General features: G+C 47.2%; 1 protein-coding gene across 1 annotated transcript; it reads right to left on the reverse strand.

Annotated features, from left to right (window-relative positions):
* Positions 1 to 830: 830 nt before the first annotated feature.
* NELFA (negative elongation factor complex member A) lies at positions 831 to 21,431 on the reverse strand. Its single transcript, XM_066573030.1, has 11 exons — positions 20,982 to 21,431; positions 9,960 to 10,131; positions 9,305 to 9,466; positions 8,379 to 8,468; positions 6,464 to 6,594; positions 6,130 to 6,199; positions 5,571 to 5,659; positions 4,385 to 4,490; positions 3,561 to 3,820; positions 3,088 to 3,187; positions 831 to 1,906 (listed from the first exon to the last, which is right to left on the reverse strand). Exons 1-11 carry the CDS (start codon positions 21,189 to 21,191, stop codon positions 1,722 to 1,724), a joined length of 1,575 nt encoding a protein of 524 aa, XP_066429127.1. The 5' UTR covers positions 21,192 to 21,431; the 3' UTR covers positions 831 to 1,721.
* Positions 21,432 to 22,770: the final 1,339 nt, after the last annotated feature.

A 22,770-nucleotide genomic window follows, 5' to 3' on the forward strand; every position in this document is an offset into this window, starting at 1 on the left:
CACAGGGAGGAGGGCATGGGATGTCACTTATGGGGCCACTGTGGGATGGCAGAGCCATTTCAAAATAGAAAGGGTGCAGATTTTGACTGCTTTTTGGATACGGAAATGCTGCAGAATTCTCCCTGGAAATTTCTGCTGAGGACATTCTGCAGTATTTCTGGATCCAGAAAGCAGTTAAAATCTGCACGCTGTCTATCTTGAAGCGGCCCAGTTTTTTTTTTTTGTGGGAAAACAGACTTGGGTATACTAATAGATCACAGAATGAACATGCGTCAACACTGATGAAGCAGCAAAAAAGGCAAACACAATTCTCGGATGTATTAAGAGAAGTCAGATCTCATCTGGAATACTGTGTCCAGTTCTGGGCACCCCACTTTAAAAAAAAGACATCGACAAACTGCAGCAAGTTCAGAGAAGAGTTACCAAGATGGTGAGCAGTCTGCAAATCATGTCCTATGAGGAACGGTTAAAGGATCTGGGAATGTTCAGCTTGCAAAAAGGAAGGCTGAGAGGAGACTTAATAGCCATCTACAAATATCTGAAGGGCTGTCACAGTGCAGAGGGATCAGCCCTATTCTCGTTTGTACAAGGAAAGACTAAAAGCAATGGGATGAGACTGAAAGGGAGGAGACACAGATTAGATATTAGAAAAAACTTTCTGACAGTGAGGGTGATCAATGAGTGGAACAGGCTACCACGGGAGGTGGCGAGGTCTCCCTCAATAGAAGCGTTCAAACAAAGACTGTACAAATATCTGTCTGGGATGATTTGGTGAATTCTGCACTGAGCAGGGGGTTGGACCCAATGACCCTGGAGGTCCCTTCCAACTCTACCAGTCTATGAACACCTTTAATTAATAAAAAGCACAACACTTACCACTATACTACAATAAATGTTATAGAAAAAGATTTGAGTTGAAACAACTTGTAACACATTTTAATATTAGAAAGGAAAAAAAAAAAAAAAAAAAAAAAAAAAAAAAAAAAAAGACACTGCCACCTTACGCTTCTCGCAAAACAGACGATATCTCCATTTTATTTATGCATCTTGGACTCCATATCTATTATACCAGACTTCGCAATACAACTAGACCCCTTTTCCTCTATGATTGTACTAAACTAGGGAAACAAAACCTTTCAAAGCAGGAAGCAAAACAGCAGTGGTGTCAACACCCAATGGCCAGCACTGAGATGCTCACACGCTAGAAGACTTAAAAAATAAAATCTGAGGAGCAAGGTTACAGGCAGCTGCAGTAGATTTGACCCAAATCCCTTTTTAAGTCCAAATACTTGCTTTTTACCTTTTGAAATACTGCAGATAAAATGGAAAAAAAGGCACCCCCCCCCCCCCCAATGGCAGATGGTGCGCGTCACCTTTTTTCCCCCACCTAGAAAAATCACGGCGATCCACAGGATTTATTGGGCAATTAAAAAAAAAAAAAGAGAAATAGTTTTGAACCAGGAGGATCTACACTGTGATTATAGAACTCATTTTGAAATAGGTTTTCATGATACAAAACTGGCCATTAGTTTGCCTCATTCTTGGATGGGGTCAATTGTCCTTCGTTGAGGTGAGGAAGTATCCATCGATATCGGGCAGAACTGCCTTCCTTTCCAAAATGATCATCCAGGAACATAAGCCTCCGGATGCTGATTGTTATATCAAGAATCCAATTTACAAGTCTCGTTTTTGGTCCATAGTTTCTCGCCCAGCACCCACCCCTACGAGACGTTGGTCAGAGGCTTGTATTTTTTTAGCTTGGTCCACTTGCCGGTGGAATAGTTCATTTCAAAAACTGTGTCGACAATCATTGTGGTGCTGCCTGTTCCGTCTCCTTTCTGTATGACCTCTGTGTACTCGCTCAGTTTTATCTGGATCACGTCTCCCTGTTCTGGGCACGGGTTCTCTGCACAAGAAACAAACATTTACATTAGAGCACAGTATACAGCTAATGTGGTAAGCAGGAGAAAAACAGCAAAGGTCGGACATCTAGCCAAGCCAGCAAACCTACTGCACACTAATGGAGGGCAAATACCCCTGGAGAAGACTTTGGCTCATATTCCCAGTCATTGTTATAAGGCTTGTTAAAAGTTCTGACATTGACTTGCAGGAAAGCTGCCTTCCAGTAGGTGGCGCTGTAGAGGCATTGCTCAGTCTTCCCATTTGCATTTCTACAGTGTCCATGGTGCAGCAAAAATTACACGTTAACCTAAATAGTTTGATCTTTTCTACAATATAATGCAATATTTCAGTATATTGTAGTTTTAACAATAGTCTATTTGACGGAAATACATGACAGCCTTATGTAGGCTCTGGACTGCCATGTAAACCCAAATGGCACCCACAATTGTGTTGTTGGGGATGCAAAAGGACCCCCACCAGGTTGGCTGCTTAGATGCCGCTGTCAACTTTAACTGCAGCAACTGGATCCAGCCTCAATTGCAGGCGTCCACTGCTAGAAACAGCCGGTAACTGCCAGGTATAAGAGCCCACTCTATAAACCACCTGCTGTAGCTTTACAATGGGCGATCCTTAGGCCAACTTCACACGGGTGAGCGTGATATGGGGCCATGAATCCCGCTCCTATATTGTGCTCACCATCCATGTGAAATCCCCATTACATCATACTGCAATCTGACAGGCAGTCTATCAAGCCACCCCACAGGGATGGTTTGATAAACAAACATTCTGCCATGACAGCCCTGGGGCCTTTCAGAAGGCCCTCGGCCGCCATGACACCCGCATGGCTCCCTGCGATCTCATCCCCGAAAATCGCTTGGGGGGATTGACAGCGGCATTTAAAGGGTTAACAGCCCCGATGAACCACGAAGCTGTTGCCAACGGGTGTCAGCTATAATAAACAGCCGCTGCCTGTGGTGTATGGAGGGAGATAGCCGCGCGATCTCCCTTCATCCATGTTCTGTAACGGCACAATGTAAAAACACTATGGGGTGGTCACTAAGGGGTTAACAAAGTCTGTCCCCTTCACCTGAACAGGCCCCTGCAGAACTCCATACGTTTGCTGCCAAAGCATCACATGAATGGAACAGATTTTCATCTAATATGCTTCGGAGTCTTGAGACTTACCTCTTGAACCTGCCATAAAGCCCAAAATTAGCGTCTTTTCTGGTTTGGTCACCTTGTTTGCAGTCTTGAACATTTCTTGTGCAGCAAATATCTGCTCGGTCTGTAAATAGATAGTATACATATGAACAAGCTGTTAAACTAGGCAGACGTTACCATGAATGTGTAGGCCTGGAGAAATCCCAGGAGGCAGGTAACCACTGTGCATTACAATCTGCTACTGGACACCTATCATCGCCTTCTGTGTTCATAGAGGACCAAGTCCATATCTGCCTGATCATAGTTACAGGACATACATAGTCAAACAGCAAATCAAGATCTGCAATACCTACAGCATTTGAAAAAATTAAACAACGTTCAGTGTACAAGGTTCACATCACGGGTTTCTGATCTGCCCAAGATGAGGATATCTAGCCCTCACCCCTAGGCCAAAAGACATCTGTTGGATTGTGAACGCTGCCTCAGCTCGCACTTACTGTAAGCAACAGCTTCTTCTTGGGCTGAGGTTGCGTCTGAGTAGTAATCTGAGAAGCCTGAGCAGCAGGAGTCGCCACTTGAGGTGCAGCAGGCGTCAGAGAGGTAGGAGTGGCTGCAGGCATCTGGATGCTACCCGGGGCATTAGGATTGCTATGATACATTGGTGTCCGCTGTTTAAATTGGGTAGGAAGGACATTATTGAGTGTTGTGGATTCCTCCGTCTGCCTGGTCGCCTGCAAAGCCTCCCGGACAGACCCAGCTACATAGGAGCACAAAGAAAACAAGCAGTAAGTACAGACAAGTCACTTAATGAGCCATTACATATTCATCTGGCAATGGTCATGGCACAACAAGGCTGTATATGGCACACCGCATTTTATATGTTAACCCTTTCCAATCCACTGTCTGGCATCTAAAGACATTCCGATTGAAGGCTGTACAGCTCCGATTTCGGAAGATGTCCGGCGGGGTATTCTTACTGTATATTACTGGCCGCTCTGTTGTCGGGGGGGCCTCTCCAGACACGTCACATATGGCAGTACTGGCTCTAGCCAGCAGATGGTGCCATTGTATAATGGCAGAAAGAGAAAGCCCCCTAGGAAACCCTGAATCCAAAATTGGATTGCAAAGGGTTAATGAGCCTTTAAAGACTTAACGGTAACCGTTAAAAGGTGTTGTAAACTATTGATGGTCTAGTCTTGGGCATGAAGACTGACATTTTAATTAAACAGTCTAGAGTGGACACCTTTTGTGGCTTTAAGCGCTCATTTACACGGTTGCACCAGACGACAACCTTCTACTGCTTACAGGTGACCGGACTTACGTTGCTCAGATGCAGGGATGTAGGAAGATGATGGCACCACACTGGGAGTCGCTGGCAAGTAGCTTGTGGATGGCAGGGCACTCTCGTTGTTTAGGGTACCAAGTTTCTGAAAATCAATTAGGAATAGACGTTGTACATTAGAGCAGCAGTGTAGGCATTACACACAAGATCACAGCAAGACAAAAAGTAAGATCACTAGTCGCATTGCATGAACAGAAGTGTTATAAATCCCATTCACTGTAATGGAATATCTGCACAGCGAGCAACATAAACACCCCATATGAGCTGTGTGTGGTTGTAATAACGGATAGATCTGTAATGGGGTCACAAGGGAAGGTATGAAGCCATCTTCGGAACAGAGCTGGCTTCATACATGGTGGCCATCAGCCATTTGTGGCAACTGACAAGAGCTGCTGTTAGAGCCAATTCCAATTGCGGCCATTTAACTGCTGTGGTCAATGGTGTTTGGGCAGCTGGACGAAGGAGAAATCCACCTCTGATGTCTCATTGGCTCCCTCAGTGATCTGATTGTGAGGTACACAATAACTCCGGTCTATTGGAAGGTTCCCCGGCCTGCCAGGGACTACAACGCACTAAGTCCCGTTTCAGGGTTTAATAAACTGCTGGTAAAAGTTAAATTTTACCGCAATACTGAAGTACTGCAGTATACTGTACATGCGATCTGATGTATACAAGTGCAAATCCTGTAGTGAAAAAAGATGAGGGAGTTAAAAAAAAAAAAAAGAAAAGTTCAACCCTTCGCCTTCTTAAATTTTCGTGAAAAACTTTACAAAATTGTTTTAACATAACCAGCATCACTGTGTCCATGAATGTCTGAAATATGGAAATATTGTATTACCACCCACGGTGAGCACCGTAAGGGGCAAAAAGGAAAGAATTTAAAAAAAAACCAAAAAAAAAAAACCTCAAGAGTGTCTGCTTCCTCAGGGGCTAAACATCAGGAGATGATACAACCTAAGCACTGTGCTTCAGAGTGAAATGCAGCATCTGTATTCCAGCATCTTACAGGGTCATCGTGACATTACAAGGGCACTTTAATTGTAAACTGCCGCACTGGGATTTACATGGTAGCCGCCACTCTCTGCAGCTAAACTTTTTAATTTTTTTTCTCAAAAACACACAAAGAAAGAACAGTAAATTCAATGACTTGGTGGAGGAGGATTACCTGTGTAGAGACGAGACCAGCAGCATAATCAGGGGTTGCACTTTCCACAACAGTCTCTTCTTTTGGTGGCTTCTCTGCCACGTCAGTTTCTGTAATTAAAAAGCAGCACGAAGAGTGAACAACAATGCAAAAAATAAAAAAACAACATGCATTTAAGCTGGGTGTTGGGGCAAATATGTAGTCCTCATGGACTAAGGGCTCAGTAACACAACCCTTGTGCAACGGCACTATGGAGCCATAGGCAGACCACAATGACTCCCATTCACTTCAATAGGATTCAGCCCACAGTACCAACCCAGGCCAGTGCGCAATGTACAGAGCCGTCTGCTTCCTGCAGAAAAACAGCTAGAAGCTGGATAACCCCTTTAAGATACCTGGCTGCCAGCACTTTTTTCCCCTGCTCCAACACAAAGATTTCAGCTACCTGTACTGGCATGGAGGGCACTAGAGAAGAATCTGTACATTATGCATTTTCCCAGATTTACCTCCCCGACAGATTAAAATAAGAAGAACGGCAATTAAAGACTCCAAAAAGCTATAATACCACCCTGGTACTCACCAACAGTCTTTCTCCTTCGCTTTGCTTCCCTTCCTGCTCCCACCATGTCCAACTCGGAGATATCCAAAAGCTGAAAATACATACAAACTTAGCTCAGGATAAACTTGCTGTGGACAAAAAAAAAAAACACAAAACTTGTCTAAAGTCTATTATTTTAGAGGTTTTACAAAAAGACCCAAATTCAGAAGAAAATGCAAAGAAGGAAGAGGACCCAATGGAGGAATACACACGGAGATCATGACCGACACTGATCAGGCCAATCCCAAACAGCAGACAGGACATTGTAGACTTCAGCGCTCAACAGGGACAAAAAGAAACAAGACCACTAAAGTACCTTCACTCCCCTCTCCCTACGTAGAGGTGTCCTGGAGGGTGCAATAGGAGTCCTATTGGGAGCTGGACTAAACACACTTGGGGTTGTTGGACTTCTAAACGGCGCCTGCTTTGGTATACCTTTTAGAGGAGCTGTGATGAAAAAGAAGAACTTGTAAGAACTTTATAAATCTGCAGCCTAGACGCATTATGAATATTTACATACTACTCGTTTGAAGGTTGCATGCAGACGATTAGCACAGTTGTCTCATTTCTGGGACCCCAAATGATCAGCAGCAATCTGTCTGTGCAGTTCCCTGCAGCGCCACCATAAGACAAATTAAAGCAACCCTCCAGTTCTGGACAAACAGATAGTCAAATGGCTTCTCCGACTAACTAATGAACACTGCGCAATAGTATGAGTCAGTAGTCTAACACTTCATGCTCACACGTTGTATTAATGCATCATCAGGCAGTCCAAGAAGCAGTGTAGACATCTTTGATTGTCCAGGGCCAGAGAGTTGGTTTACCCCTCAATCAAGTTTAAAAAAAAATAAATCATTAAAAAAATTTTAAAAAAAAACCCACACACCACTCTTACTTTTCTATCGATGGAGCTGTCTGAGGGCTTTCTTTTTTGCCTTGACAAGTTGAACCTTTCATTAGTATCATATAATGCACCGAAAAGGGTTTAAAAAAAAATTGCTAAATGGAATTAAATGGAAAAAGATGCAATTCCATTTTTGGAGAAAGCGTATTTAGTATTCACGGTGTACACATTGTAGCGAAAATGATCCTTACTATACATGTCAGTACAATACCAAATTCATAGTTTTTTTTCGGCTGTACTCCTTAAAAAAAAGTAATATCTTTAGAAGAACATAGTTATTCTCTTCTGCCATCTTCGAACAGCCATGATCTAGTTGTATGAGGGCTTGTTTTTTGTGTGACATCTTGTAGTTTCAATTAGTACCTTTGGAGTTCATATGACTTTTTGATCGTTTTTCATTAAAAAAAAAAAAAAAAAAAATTCTCTTGGAGATGTGGAGACCAAAAAACAAAACATTGTGTACATTTTTTTTTTCTGATGATGTCCACATTTGTGGGATAAATAATGTGCTGCTTTGAGAGATCAGATTTATGAACATGGCGATACCAAATATGCTTTTAATTATAATTTTATTATAGATATGGGAAAAAGTCCCCCCCCCCTCTTAAATTACCTTTTTTTATTTTTTTCTAATTACTATAATAAAAAAAATAGTTTTTGTTTTTTTTAGTATTTGAGGCTCATACACCCAGATGTCATTGTTTGTATACTTTGCTGCTGCTACTACGGAGATATACCCATTTGCACAATGATTGGGGACTACAGAAAGTTCCATGCCCTTACATGGTTTCTAGAATTCACTCTGTAAAAGGTCCCTTTTATATAAGACTGCTGGGTTCCTGACAGCAGTCCCAAGGACTATCGCTCTCGGGCCCTTACACAGGAGCAACAGTTGTTCTGTGAATGGAGGTGGAGTGTATGAGCCAGAGAACGCTCCAGCCGCCCAACTCTGTTCACTGCAAACGGGTGGTCGTTCAGAGATGGACTGCCAGCTTCCACGGGCCGGGAGTAGTTTGGTTTTAATAAGAGGTAAAAAACCAAGACACTCCAGCGAGTGATTTGTTGCTCGGTGCCCTGTCGGTGACCGCTTGTACACGGAGTGACCATTGCCCAAAATCAGTTTCCAGCGATAATATCCCCGTGTAAAGGCATTTTAGACTCCTGGCACCTAAAGTATTCAGGATGGACATACAAACCATATTTGCCAGTTGTTTCTAATATTCTGATTAGAAACAACTTGCAAATATTGATCACAAGATGTATTTGTATTAATCACAAAGTATATGATCAACTTGGTTCCAAGGCCAAGCAGTAATATCGGACTCACTTGTGGTATCCAGTTTCTTAACCAGGCCCCTTCCTTTTGCGTGGAATGGCACACCAGCCGTCTTCTTAAGCTGCTGGGCGGTTTCTGTGGCTTTGAAGTTAAACAATAAGTTTCAATGAAACATTCGAGTATCATATCGCATTATGCTTTGCTGCGCATTCCCACAGAGAATCTGCAACTCCTGAATGTGGTCTGTATACAATTCTACAATACCCATGTATGGGTTTATAAAAGAGAGAAAACGCTACAAAGTGTTAAACAGTTTAAATTACTTTCACTTCCTTTGGCTTTAATACTTTACGGGGTGGTAGTATAACTGCGTGGGACAGCATTTGCATCTCAGGCACCATGGATGAGGTGTAGAGGCGGGGATGTGTTACAAAACATGGAGTATATGGTTTAAAAATTCTGTAGAGCTGAAACAGTGTCTGAAGGAAGTAGTCATTGCAGTCTGGGGCAGATTGAGAAGAAAAGTGAAAGCAAATGAGAGAACACCACCTGCAATTATTGGATGTAACTGTACCATAGCACAGTCCACAGACACATTCACACACATTATTGGTATTTAAGTTTGGTGGGTCACATGTATGTGTGTGGGGGGGGGGGGGGGGGGGGAAAGGGCAAATGCAGAGTTTTCTTGCATGTGACCATGCCAGAAATGTCCAGGAAGGGCATAACCCTTTAAGTCCTCACGTACAGTGTGTGTAATGAGTAATACTACAGTAAACAAGGACATCTGTGTGCCCATACAAGTTCTGTGGATCCATAGGAGAAATTTTTTTTTAATCTATATCTATCTATCTATCCCTCTACTCTAAAGCAAAAAAAAAAAACTGGCAAAACGAGACCCTTTGCACATAACGTGCATTAGTCAAATGAAATAGAGCCCATGAAGATGTCCTTCCAGCGTAGCATCACATACTTACACTTCTGCAAGAGCTCTGCTCGCAGCGTGGCACTTTTTGGCTTCCGTTTTAATTGGAAATGTTTGACAGGAGGAGTCAGTGGTCCAGCCAGCATGGTGAGGGCATTCTTGTTTAGGTACTGGCATTCCAGGGGCAGCATGGCGGAGGCCTCACACTCACTCACTGGCGTAGGAAACACATCAAGGTTAAAGGGGTTATACCAAGGTTACAAGTTACCCCCCCTACCCAGTGGGGGTCTCACCGCCAACACCCATGCCCATCTCAATAACGGTTCTGCATCTCCCCTCTGTTATGGCGGGGGTCACTTCTCAACCCGCAGTGACGTCAGAATGAATGGAGCGCTGGCCGAACAGGAGCAGTCGGCGCGTTATTTATTTTAATGGGGCTGATGGGAATAACCAAGGTGCATGCTTCCACAGTCCCACTGAAACAGAATGGACCAGCAGCACTCAGCTGTCTCCTCACTGCGGGAAGGGGGTGCAGTAATTTTATAGTGAGGACCACAGGGGACGCAGGACCCCCATTTGAGATCGACAGGAGTGTCAGCAGTGAGATCCCCACTGATCAACAGTTATTCCCTTATCCTGTCGTTAGGCGATAACTTTACAAAGACTGCAATGTCAAAACACATCTTGCATCCCGTAAGGCATCCTACCTTTTTCTCGGAGCTCGCCTAATATATCCTGTACATTTGGGTTTTGTTCCTCCAGGTCGAGGTTTAACGAGCCAGTGTCTGGAAAGGATTTTAAGATGTCTGCCACCATTAAAATCCAGGGGTCCGAGTCCAGCGTGGCCAGCTGAATGATTTCTGTTAATGCCATCTTCATCTGAAAGACAGAACGCATGAGAGGTGTTATTGGAGGTGTGGGGAGACTTCAAGTACTTCACCAGGGAAAAGATAGACCTACTAATCAGCCATCTACTGGGGAAGGGTTTCCGCTTTGGAAAATCCCTACTTGTTAGAAGGGTCCCTTGATAGTTAGGAGTACAAAAAGCACCCCCCCCCCCCCCCTGCTGGGACCCCCGGTGAGGAGTCGTAACCTGTGGGGAAACCTTGCAATAAATGTTCCATTTCTTTGCGGCGCCACCACAGGAAAAGAGGAGCAGACCTCCAGAGTGGGATCGGTCACACATGGCCGGATATGAATTGCAGAATCCGCGATCAGTCCGCAGGGTGATCCGCGGTAAAACATATGCATTGAGAGGCATATATTGTCGATTTTTCCGAACACTCACAGATACAAATTGCGTATTCCGCGAGCAGACAAAAAAAAAAAATAAAATACAGCAGCTCCATTTTAGCGCGGATTCCACGCGGACGGTCTCCGTTGAGGTCAATGGAGGTGTCCGACCCGCAGCATCAGTAAGCGATGGCGGGGGACATACAAACAGCAAAAGAGAAAACTTGTACTGCGCATGACTGACAGCAAACAGCCGCAATACAAGTTGGTGCCGTAAACTGGGTCACTGGACGGGCTCACAGTTGGAATCCGACCCGGTCCTGAGAGCACCTCATTTTGACTTCTCTCCTTTCTGGCCAAGTGATGAGAATGCAGAATTGGGATCACTGCTCTGTTAACTTAAAGGAGATGTCCCGAGGCAGCAAGTGGGTCTATACACTTCTGTATGGCCATAATAATGCACTTTGTAATGTACATTGTGCATTAATTATGAGCCATACAGAAGTTATAAAAAGTTTTATACTTACCTGCTCCGTTGCTGGCGTCCTCGTCTCCATGGTGCCGACTAATTTTCGCCCTCCGATGGCCAAATTAGCCGCGCTTGCGCAGTCCGGGTCTTCTCCTCTTCTCTATGGGGCTCCGTGTAGCTCCGTGTAGCTCCGCCCCGTCACGTGCCGATTCCAGCCAATCAGGAGGCTGGAATCGGCAATGGACCGCACAGAAGCCCTGCGGTCCATGAAGATAGAGGATCCCGGCGGCCATCTTCAGCAGGTGAGTATGAAGACGCCGGACCGCCGGGATGCAGGTAAGCGCTGTGCTGTTTGTTTTTTTAACCCCTGCATCGGGGTTGTCTCGCGCCGAACGGGGGGGGGGGGGGTTTAAAAAAAAAAAAACCCGTTTCGGCACGGGACATCTCCTTTAATCCTTTAGTGTATATGGAGGAAAAAAAAATAAAAAAAATTCATCCATATTAGACAACCCCTTTAAGGATGTAGCACCTTCACCAGATGACAATGAAGAGCCCCTCCAGAGAGACAGAGGAAGAAGAAAACAAAAAAAGGCCAAAATTTGGTAGAATTTATACTACAATACCAAACAAGTTTCCGGGAATTTTAGGCCATAGGTCAATTGAGATATGAGCTCCCGCACCCGTGACCCGTACTAAAATGGAGCAGGTTTCTATTTTTTTCCCGCGCCCGAAATCCACAAATCACCTAAAATACCATCCGCGGTTAGTTAATTAACCACAGATGATCAATGCTTTCCTATGGGATGCGGATTTGCCAAACATAATTATCCTGTGGACATGAGGCCGGGCGATTGTTCATTGCGTTATTCACGGCGATAACCTGGCCACGGGTAACGCAGTGAACGCTTTCCGTAGCGTTGCTATAGAAAGCACAGCCCCCTGTCCACGAGCGGAGAATCATAGCGATTCTCCGCTCGCTGGATTCAAATCATGGCATGCCGCGATTCTCCACGGTGAGCCCATCTGTCAGATAGGGTCACCGCTGAGACCGGTCAGCTTTCCCCTCCTCGTCCCCCGTGGCCGAATATCACTAGCGATATTCCGCCTCGCCCGTGGACAAGGGGCCTTACCAGGACTACTTTTTACTAGGATTCATCCTTCTGAGCAACCAGAAGGGCCTGATCTAGAGATCTTCATAGTTTACGCAATTACTGACCATTTCAAAATAGCGCATCAACCAATGAAACGGTGTTAAATTCTTTTTATTTTTGTACATCTATGAACACACATTTATTACAAATCCTAAAGTCTGAAAACATCACGATTGTGGACAAGAGTTCTCCGTCACGTTTGGCGCAATCACCTCTAATGTACACCGACACCCAAGATAGCAGTAATGTCCGATCTCAGACAAAACTGTTTCCAGGACCAGCCCCAATATCGCCTGAGAGCCGTCCCACGTGACCAGGAGCGAACTACAACGTACAGCTAACCGATCAACAGGGCTGGCACCATAACATGTGACCGCGCTCCAAAAAGGGGTTTTCAGAGAGTTCTAGTGATGGCCTACGTGAAAGAGGTTGCATTCCCTATGCCAGGCACAGCAGTGTACATTATGGACCTGGCACCACAGCCCCATTTAAGTCAGCAGGACTGAGCTGCAGTACCAGGCCCAACCACAACAAAATATACAGCGCTGTGCCTCATGAACAATGAGAAGTCAGCCATGCTTACTGAAGCACCACAGTTCTTTTCAGGTGTCCGATTATTGGGAATGCCAGGAGTCCGATCTCACCGATCTGATACTGAACCAGTATCCTAACAATAGGCCATATCAAAGACCCAGAAAACCCCTTCAGCTCCCGCCTAAAGCAAGTTCTCATACCTGTATCTGTTAGAGGTTTTTAAGCTTATTGCTCAACCTCAAGAACTAGTGGGGCTGTAAATAATCCACTAGTTAACCCCTAATGCTCCATTTAGATGGGACGAGTCATCCAAACAACGAGGCGGATATCAGTTGTTTTTTCGTGGGATGAGCTCTAGTCTTCATTTATCCAATTTTTGAGAACGTGTAATATTTTGATTGTTTTTTTTTTTTTTATTCCATTTTTTTTTCTAGAGGCAGATTAACAAAATCTGCAATTCTGTCAGATTATTTTAGATTTTCAAACGCTGTTCACCGTGAAGTATAAATAAGTTAAATTCTGCAGTCCGGTACAATTACTGGCTGTGATCAAGAAAGAAGCGTCTTTTGAAACGTGTTTGAGTGTAGGCACAGTGTTACACGTGGTACTGGTGTATCTTATCTCCACCAGAAGAATGGATGGAGGCTAAATGCACGCCCACAACTTAATTGGCTGGGCAGGAAAATGGGTGCCCATCATCTCCCCGGCTGCAACATCCCATCTCTGCTGCTGCCGACCCTGTCACTCTCACCTCACCGGGGTGCCACGTGCGCTCTCGCTGCTGGCGACCCTGTAAGTGACTTCCCTTGCCGGCTTCAGCTCTCCAGTGCGCTCTGCAAAAACCCCTCCCGGGCTGTCATTCTTCCCTCCCCCTCCCCCACATTCCATCTCCGCAGCTGTAACATCATCTCCTCTCCTGGAAGTTATCGCCTACCGACTCTGGTGGAGTGTGTCCACCGTGGAGATTCTCCTTGCTAGCCTCTCATCAGCGTTGCAATGTATTCACCACTTACAGACTTCCATCACCTCACCTGTCACTGGCCCCAGTGCTCTGCCTTCTCCCCTCTCTGCTCTGGCACAGTCGGTCAGCTGCTGTCAGTCTCCTCGCCGACCGGCCTCACATAATGGCTGCAATATGTGACCGCAGCAGGAAGAGTGAAAGCGTAATAGCCAGGAAGGGGGCAAGGGAGAGCGGCGGAGGGGTGAGAGACACAAGGCGGGAGGGAAGATGATGGACACCCACTCTCCTGTTCAGCCAATCAGGTTGTGGGCATGCATTTTGTCTCCACCCATTTTTCTGGTGGAGACAAGATACACCAGTACCATTATACGCTACCTACCATTTGTGATTTTATGGATTTTTGGAATAAAAAAAGTGTTTGTTAAAGGAAACAGCGTTTCTCCTTTGTTGTCAGTACGATTACATCCGTACCAAATACATATAGAATTTGGGTTTTTTTGCAACTTTTTCCTACTTAAATATATAATGTTTATTGCTGCATTCAAAGACCTATAACATTTTTCTTTTTTGTCATTGCATTGAAAGGGTTTTTTTGCGGTTTTTTAATGGGATGAGTTGTACTTTTTAATGATACCATTTGTTGAACCATGCGATTTTTGATCACGTTCTATTCCATTTTTTAGCCATTTTCACCATGCTTTTTGCATCTTTCCCCCCCATGACGTACACTGTGTGGGTTAAACAAAATAACTACTTTTTTTGGTCTCATTACAAACGCAGAGATACCACATGTGATTTTTTTTACATAGGAAAAAAGAAAAAAGGTAGGGGTTTGGAAGTTTTTACTTTGTTTTTGTCCCACATGGGCACTTGAATATCACCATATGTTATCATTCTTCTAATCCACTGCTATGTGTTAGAATAGTAGTAGTGCATTAGAAAGACTATGAAGCTCAGCCAAAGGCTACCATAGCCGGCAGATCCGGAGCCTATCTTCAAGCTTCCGGGTAAAACTATCAGGGAGTTCTGATGGGTAACAGAGGAGACTCCCTCCCTCGGTCAGCCTTTTACACGCCACAGTCGTACTGACTGCACCGTGTAAGGGTTAAACACCAGGAAACCATGGTTTCTTCGGTTCCTGATGTTAGAGCAAGCACCCGCTTGTCATCCGACAGCCGAGCACCTGCTTACACCGGGCTTGGGAGACCCGTGCCAGGCTTCTAATGCAGCACTATCAAAAGACGGTGCTGTAGAATAAAGCTCCTTAACGGCTGCCGTCAAGGGGTTAAAGTAGCTATACAGTCGTTTCACATGCAAGGTGTTTTTTGGAAAAATGCTGCAGCTTTGAGTCAATGACAGAAATGGATCCATCAGGAAGAAGTAGAAGTCCTCTTATATTCCCATTAAATCCACTCCTGGCTGCAATACCACACCTGGCCTCTGGACAAGAGTGGCACCATTTATAGGTAGAGAGGGGAAAGAGAGGGGGGAGAGAAATCAAGCCTCCTTTTAATCCCAGATGACAGGGAAATCTCTCCGGACAGGACAATGAAGTACAATTACATGAAGATAACCAGACGATGTTATGTATTCGGTCTCAGATTTCTGCTCCTGTCATCATGATCCGATGCAACGGGGAGTAACAATCCCCCAGAGTCCCTGAGGAGCAGCAACAGCAAACAGTTCTTCATCCTGGTCAAGTGAGGGTTGTGTCGTCAGCCATCCCCGCCTGATCCCGTGTAACCAGGCAGTCACTCATCTATGAATGGAGGCAGGCACAAACGCCGGCGCCCGCTCCGGGCACCCAACAGGTCGTCCCCTGAAAAGGTCCTTCGACTCGATGGCCTATAAATCTGCACAGTTAAAAGTTATGGCCTCCAGTTTGCTGTTACTATATAATCTACATACGTGTGGAGCAACTTTGTATGACTATATAGTGACAGTCAGTAGTACAACCACCCAGCGCATTGTTCACATGTGTACGATGAAGGGTCCGCCTACGCCGAGTCGTCATATAGAAGTTTCCTTCTCACAGTTTGCGTGCAGACAATAAATACCAGTGCAAAACCTGTTATTTTATGGTTTTGATGTCATCTTTATACCAGCCTAAGGGTCACCTTTCATAAGACGTCAAACATTTCTGTCCGGGTATTGGTAAAGATCAAACCGTTGCAGCCATTACTGCCCTTGGCATCTCCAGAACTGCAGCACAGTCCACCGGCCCGCAGTCTAGTGCTCATCGGACGCCCCTTCTCTACTTTACGGTACAGGTATGGTAAGGCCAACAGTGTTCAACATCTGCCATCCCCTCATACTGCACTGATGAGAAGAGGAGGAGCATGGAGTCCCAGGGATGTACTCATAGGTTTTTCATGCTAAAATAGGTTGACAAAAAATATTGCCTGTGTCTCTACAAACATGACCGAGCACCATGTCCTACAGCACGTAGGGTTAAAGGGGTTGTCCCGCGCCGAAACGGGTTTTTCTTTTTTTCAACCCCCCCCCCCCCCCCCCCCGTTCGGCGCGAGACAACCCCGATGCAGGGAGGTAAAGAAAGCTCACCGGAGCGCTTACCTGAATCCCCGCGCTCCGGTGACTTCTCTACTCACCGCTGAAGATGGCCTCTTCCTCCGTGGACCGCAGCTCTTCTGTGCGGTCCATTGCCGATTCCAGCCTCCTGATTGGCTGGAATCGGCACGTGACGGGGCGGAGCTACACGGAGCCCCATAGAAGACTGCAGAAGACCCGGACTGCGCAAGCGCGGCTAATTTGGCCATCGGAGGGCGAAAATTAGTCGGCACCATGGAGACGAGGACGCCAGCAACGGAACAGGTAAGTATAAAACTTTTTATAACTTCTGCATGGCTCATAATTAATGCACAATGTACATTACAAAGTGCATTATTATGGCCATGCAGAAGTGTACAGACCCACTTGCTGCCTCGGGACAACCCCTTTAAGGTTTGGTTTGAGGAGAAGAACGTCTGCCATCTTCATTGGCCGTCCCAAAGTACGGATCTCATGGAGCATCTTTGGCACAAACTAGAACGCCGTATCCATGCACACCCATCATTCCCAGTATCACTATCTGAACCTGTCGTCGAGGAACGGAAGCAAATCCCTCCACGCATCTAAGGGAATTTGGTGGAAAGCGGGCCAGGAGGGTTACTGCAGTCATTGAGGCCAAAGGTGGCCAAACACCATATTGAAAAATGGGAATAAGATAGAAGTTGATGAAATTCTATGTGTGTCCAATACTTGTGTCAGCAGTGTATGATGTACCCCAGCGCTTTTCCTATCTACTGTCTTGCACTCCTACTTCCCAATCTATATTCAATAAGCTCTACACCAAAACAGAGGTCCTCGCCAGAGAAAGGTTTGGAAACGGCTCTGTAGTGCATAGACTTCTTGCGGGAGGACACAATGATGAAAAGCTATACTAATGAAAGAGGCTACAAATCTATAGAGGATTCCAACATTTGTGAAGCCTACCGCTCATGAACACTAAAGCAGACCTTCAGTTTCCACCATGACCGGCTGGTCAACAGAAACCCAACAGACACGGTCTGGGAACCCACAGCAGGTTCATGATCAGCACTCACGGGGCAAAGAAAAAGTGTTACCGAAAGTCTACTAGCAGATAGAAACCCAGCAGCTTCCTCTCACCGCACAAACTTTGCATTTGGCACCAAACTTGTTTTTACGATATATATAGAAGTGCGATGTACCAGAAAACCAGGTGCCACCGCTGCCTGCCGCACCAGACAATGGCTTATTACAGGCAGTCTTTGGCAAGTCCAGGATCATCCTCTCAAGCCACCGACCTATTCACAAACCCAATGAGCCAGAGAGTGCAAGCAGGTGCCTCCCTCGCCCACAAAGGGGCGCCGGTGCCTCCCCTGCATCCCACTGGGCTCAAATTTTGATTTGGCCCCCTTTAAAGGAGCTGATTTAGGCCGCCTGCACATGGGAGGATTTGCTGCAGAATCCGTGGCGAGCGCCCGCTGTCAGGTTCCACAGCAAATACCGCCCATAGCGCGCTATGGAAAAATGCCTTTTCATGCACACTTGTGGAAACCAATTGCAGTTTCCGCGAGGAGACGAAAAATCGCAGCACGCTCCGTTTTTGTGCAGGCTCCGCACGGACAGTTTACACTGAAGTCAATGGAAGCCGTCTGACCTGCAGCCCGTCCACAATTAACATTGCGGACAGGTCACGGAATCTGCGTCATCGCCTAGCGACGGTGCGGGGAAGGAAAACAATTTGAAAAGAAAAATCTGTACTGCGCATGTCTGACGGCGAGCCAATGCGGACCATGCACAGAGGAAAAGACAGACAGGTACGTGCGGGCGCCGCTGCTGCCAGGGCCTTAGGAGGGGTGGGATGAGGAACATAATGGCTCTAGACATCAGAAGAGATGAGGATATTCCACCACTGCGCTACTCTAGGACATAGACCTCATTACAGGGACGGAGGGGAGAACAGGACTAGTAAACCTGCAATAGGGTCCCCCCAGCTCTACAGTGTCAATATGGTGCAGAATCAGTGCTTCCCAACCATGGATGAGGACCTTCTCTATAGGTTACAGGTTTGATCAGAGGGAGGTGTCAGCACTTGGACCCCCACCAAGCACTTATACAATGGGCATACCGAATATGCTACAGCATATCTTCAACACAGCAGCAGATTTAGGGTGGCTTTACATGGGCTGATAGTGGCCCGAGAATTTGATCAAAAGATCAGTTACAGACGACTGCCGTCAGAGTGCGCCGTCAGAGTGCGCCGTCAGAGTGCGCCGTCAGAGTGCGCCGTCAGAGTGCGCCGTCAGCAGTTTTAGGGTGCGTTCCCACTGGGCGGATTCCCGCTGGAAATCTTGCGGTTTGGCCGCAGCAAAAACCACAAGATTTCCGCCGGGAGAAGCGCCGCGGAAAAACCCACGGCGGCTTTGAAGCGGCCCGGCCGCTGGCTCTTCTGCTGCGGCCGGCGCTCCCATAGAGGAGAGCGAGGCCGCAATGGAAAGAAAAAAGAATGGACATGCTGCGGTCAGCAAAGCCGCACCGCAGCCAATGTTTCGGCTGGATTAACCGCAGTGGATTGGCCGTCCTGTGTGGACGAGATTTCTGAGAAATGTCGTCCACATGGCTGGCTAATCCTGAGATTAGCGGCCGCCCTGTGTAAACCCCCCCTTAGTCTGAAGAACTGACTGACCTCACTACATGTATGAGATGTTGGCCCTCATGGTCATCCTGTCCCCAACTGGGTCTTGGATACCTACTTACAAACTGCAGTGAATAGATGAGCTGTGCATCTGCTGCCTTTTTATACGATCCCACTGACTTTAATGTGCAATGTTGGTGCATAATATAGCTGATGATGATGGAACCTCTGAATACACAGACACAGATCTACGGTGTTATCCGCCGGCCAACACCAGCAAAAAGGGCGGAGAATACAGCTTTTATTTCCCCCCCCCAAAATACCATGTGTGAAAGAGCTCAAAAGAAGGTGGTGTTGTCGGCCCCCTGGAGCATGGGCACAATCTTTAAGCCCCCCGGCACTCCTGCAGCGTAGCTATAAAGCTGAGCAGTCCTCCGCCCCCTCGCACTGGATGCTACAATGTACACGGCGGCTCCTCGTTTACACGCTGTACGGCATGAAGCGCGTGCCACCGCTGCCGCCACATTACATGAACCTTCCGAGAACTGGCAAGGGCAAACAAATCAAGCAAACAGCAGCGGCCTGAGGGCAGATTACAACATGCCTCCCATCCATCATACATTGTCCTGGGGGGGCGTTTACACGGACGAGTAGCGGTCCACACATGGTTAAAATGAATGAATGCGAATGATATCGTTCAAACACAGGTAGACCAGAGCCGTGCGGCTCCCCTGGTGTGTAGAAGGGCCGTTCGTTACAAGACTCGTCATCTAGAAGTCAGAATGCGGACAGAGGGGACCCGGACGACAGGGACGTCACTCGTCTTTCCTAGGGAGCTGAACGGCATGGTAACACATTCACAATAGCATTAGGATCAGTCCTGCCCGGCGGCGTCACGGCCCGGAGACAGAGACTACAAGGAGAAAGGTCTGCAGTGTCAACAACGGACAGGCGGCGGGGCGGACCGCTTACATGTGCATGAAGCATCATTTTTCCGTAGCCTGCTGTGGGGGGTTATTGCTGCGAAATCCGGAGGCGGACGCCCGCACGTAGTCAGGCGCAGTGCGACATTTTTTGTTTTAATTCGCCGCTCTGTCACACAGTGTATTACGTATGAATGGCGCTACATACACAACCCATGGAGAGCAGCAGGGCCGTCCGTGCGGGATGTACGGCGAATTACGTACATCAGAGCTCTACGGGCGTCTACTAAATGCTGTACATATGGTGGCGTTTATACACAATGCGGTCAAGTGAGAGCGGGGAATGGAAAAACAAAAGCAGAAAACACCCCAAAAAAACAGGATCACTGCGCATGACCGCGGGCTGGAGATACGTCATTATGTGCGCGGGGGGAGGGGATGCCATCCGCAGCAATACACCGGTCCACAGCGCAGGACGGTGCTGCATTATCTACGCTCCTGTGCGCCCGCCATTGAGCGCTTCTGCCGAATCCCGAAGACGCATAAAAAACAAACAGACGCCGCACGCATTAAGGGCGTGTTCACATGGAGCGGAAAATTGGAACCACAACGGGTCTCCTCTCACCGCCGGATGCTGAGCGCTCGCTGCCAGCGCCAGGACCGCAGCGCACACTTACCTGGCAACCGCTACCGAGTGCTGCCATCTTCCCCCGGGGTCAGGCAGCGGCGCTCAGTAGCGGTTGTCTGGTGACGGTGCGTGCAGCGAGCGCTCGGTATCCGGCGGTGAGGAGCGCCATTATGTGCAGGCTGACCGGCAGCGGCGCCTGCCTGTGTGAGCACATCCTGCGGGATCAGGCTACACAAGGTTGGCTTGTCATCTGTCACCATGGCAACCCATAGCTCAGCACAAGCGCTCCTTCACACTGGCGTCCTCGGGCTCTCCTCGGCACGCGGCGTACTTGCGCTCGTGTGGATGACCCCCGAGGGCTGAAGGTCCATCTTCACCAGGCGCAGAGATGCTCAATTTTTTAAATTATTGGAACAATTAAAAAATATAAATTAATTATATATATATATTTTTTTAAAATGGACGCAAGAGTTAGAATCTCCATAAAGAAGCGACTTTGTGAACTTTCCTCCTCCAATCACACCACAGCAGGAGTAAAGATGGCTTCCAGCCCGGTGGACCCTGCGGGCGCTGCCCTCTCCGGCCACGGGTTAGGCTTGGGGGCTTGTTTTGTCCTGTGGAGACTTGCTGGCACTTGTAGTCCCTCCCTGTGTGCCCGCCGGGATCACTCACCTCGTCCACGGTGCGCCGCGGGAGGTGCAGCATCCCCAGCAGCAGCTTCAGCTTGACGGCGGACGACAAGTTGTGGAAACACAGGCGGACATTATCAATGACGGAGGCGGTGAGCAGGGAAGCGATGCTGGCGGGCGACCACAGCTCGTCCGCGGAGCCCAGCTTATTGTGAAGCCACAGGCCGGTGTCACTCTCCCTCATCGACGCCATCTTGAGAAAAGAAAACCATTCCGAGCAGGCATTTTATGAAGACACCTAAAAAAGGCCCCCTCTGGCGCTAAGAGACGGGATGGGAACAAGCACTCCAGTTCTCGCGATAGCCGACAACGGAGCTCCGGAGCTTCCGCGGTGACTCTACAGAGCGGAATCTGAGGCGGACAGGCCGTCTAATAAGCAGATAGTGGCCAAGGCGTAAAATACAACGAAGTAGACAGCTCAGAGGCGGCTCCATAGTGTGATGCCCGCAGTAAAGATGGCCGACGTGACCATCAAGCGCCTCCCTAAAAAGGAAATGCTATGGAAAAGGTTGCGGCAGCTCTTGGACGGGTCCTTCCTTGGACCAAAATACTTCATTTAGCGAAGCTATGGTTCTTGCATCTTCATATTACTATATCAATAAAAGTATTAGGGCACATATAGAAGGGGAATGTTCTCCATATTTTTCAATACAGTGTTGGGCCGCCTTTGGCCTCAATGGCTGCAGTAATCCTCCTAGGCCGCTTTTCACCGAATTCCAATAGATGTGTGGTCATACATGGATACGGCGTTCCAATTGACCCCAAATATCCTCGATGGAAGTTTCCAACCAGGAGCTTAGTCCACTAGGCTCATGCTTGCCTTAATTTTGCTTGTTTAGCGCACTCGTTTGGTACCCAGTCTACCTCATACTTGTTTATGTTTTTCCTATGCAGGGATCGGCATATATAAGTAATTTAATTAGGAATGCATTGATCAGTGGTGGTGATGGGAGAGCCGCTCTGAAGTCCTCAGCCTTTTCCCCCTACTGGTTTCACGCCACTATGGTACTGTCTAAACCTGACCCTAGGCCAGGACCCCACCCTGGAAGATTGGGATACTGTACCCCAATCGACAGAATGCATGACTTCTTTCATTACACCCATAATTTCTCTTTTTCTTTTGTTTCTTCCTTTCTTTCATTTTTCTTACTGCCCCACGCCTCGCCTACCCTAGCAGCATGCCCTGAGGTCCTTTGGCATTCTTCATGACTAGCCTTTCGTTCTGTAGTTATAATGCCAGAGGTCTAAATAACCCTGCGAAAAGGGACCAGATCCTGGCTTATATGCATAGAAAGCGCATCCTGATTGCACTCTTTCAGGAAACGCATTGTAAACACGATCACCTCCCCAAAGGCTCCAACAAATACTTCACCAAATGGTATCATAGTGTCCATCCTGAAAAAAATAGCTGCGGCGTGTCTGTAGCTATTCACAGGAGCCTTCCTCACAACTAAGTAGCATCAAGAGTAGACCCCGAGGGCAGATACTTTTTCCTTGAGATCGCCGCAGTCTATGGTATCTTGGTGGCTGGGGACTCTGAGGTGAGGTTTAGGGGACATTGGGAAAGAGAACTTGACCGTCCCTTGTCAGACAAGGAGTGGATTAAAGCCCTTACCCTAGGGGTACCTCCGGCGAATCACACCCTCTGAATCATTGCGATTCTCCGCTCGCGGCGGGCAATTTCCAGCATGCTGCGAATTGCCCCGATTCTCCGCGGTCAGCCTATCTATCAGATAAGGCTGACCAGCAGAGATTCGTCAGCGGCTGCTGCT

The sequence above is a fragment of the Eleutherodactylus coqui genome, chromosome 7, assembly GCF_035609145.1.
Source record: "Eleutherodactylus coqui strain aEleCoq1 chromosome 7, aEleCoq1.hap1, whole genome shotgun sequence".
In the NCBI taxonomy this organism is placed as follows: domain Eukaryota; kingdom Metazoa; phylum Chordata; class Amphibia; order Anura; family Eleutherodactylidae; genus Eleutherodactylus; species Eleutherodactylus coqui.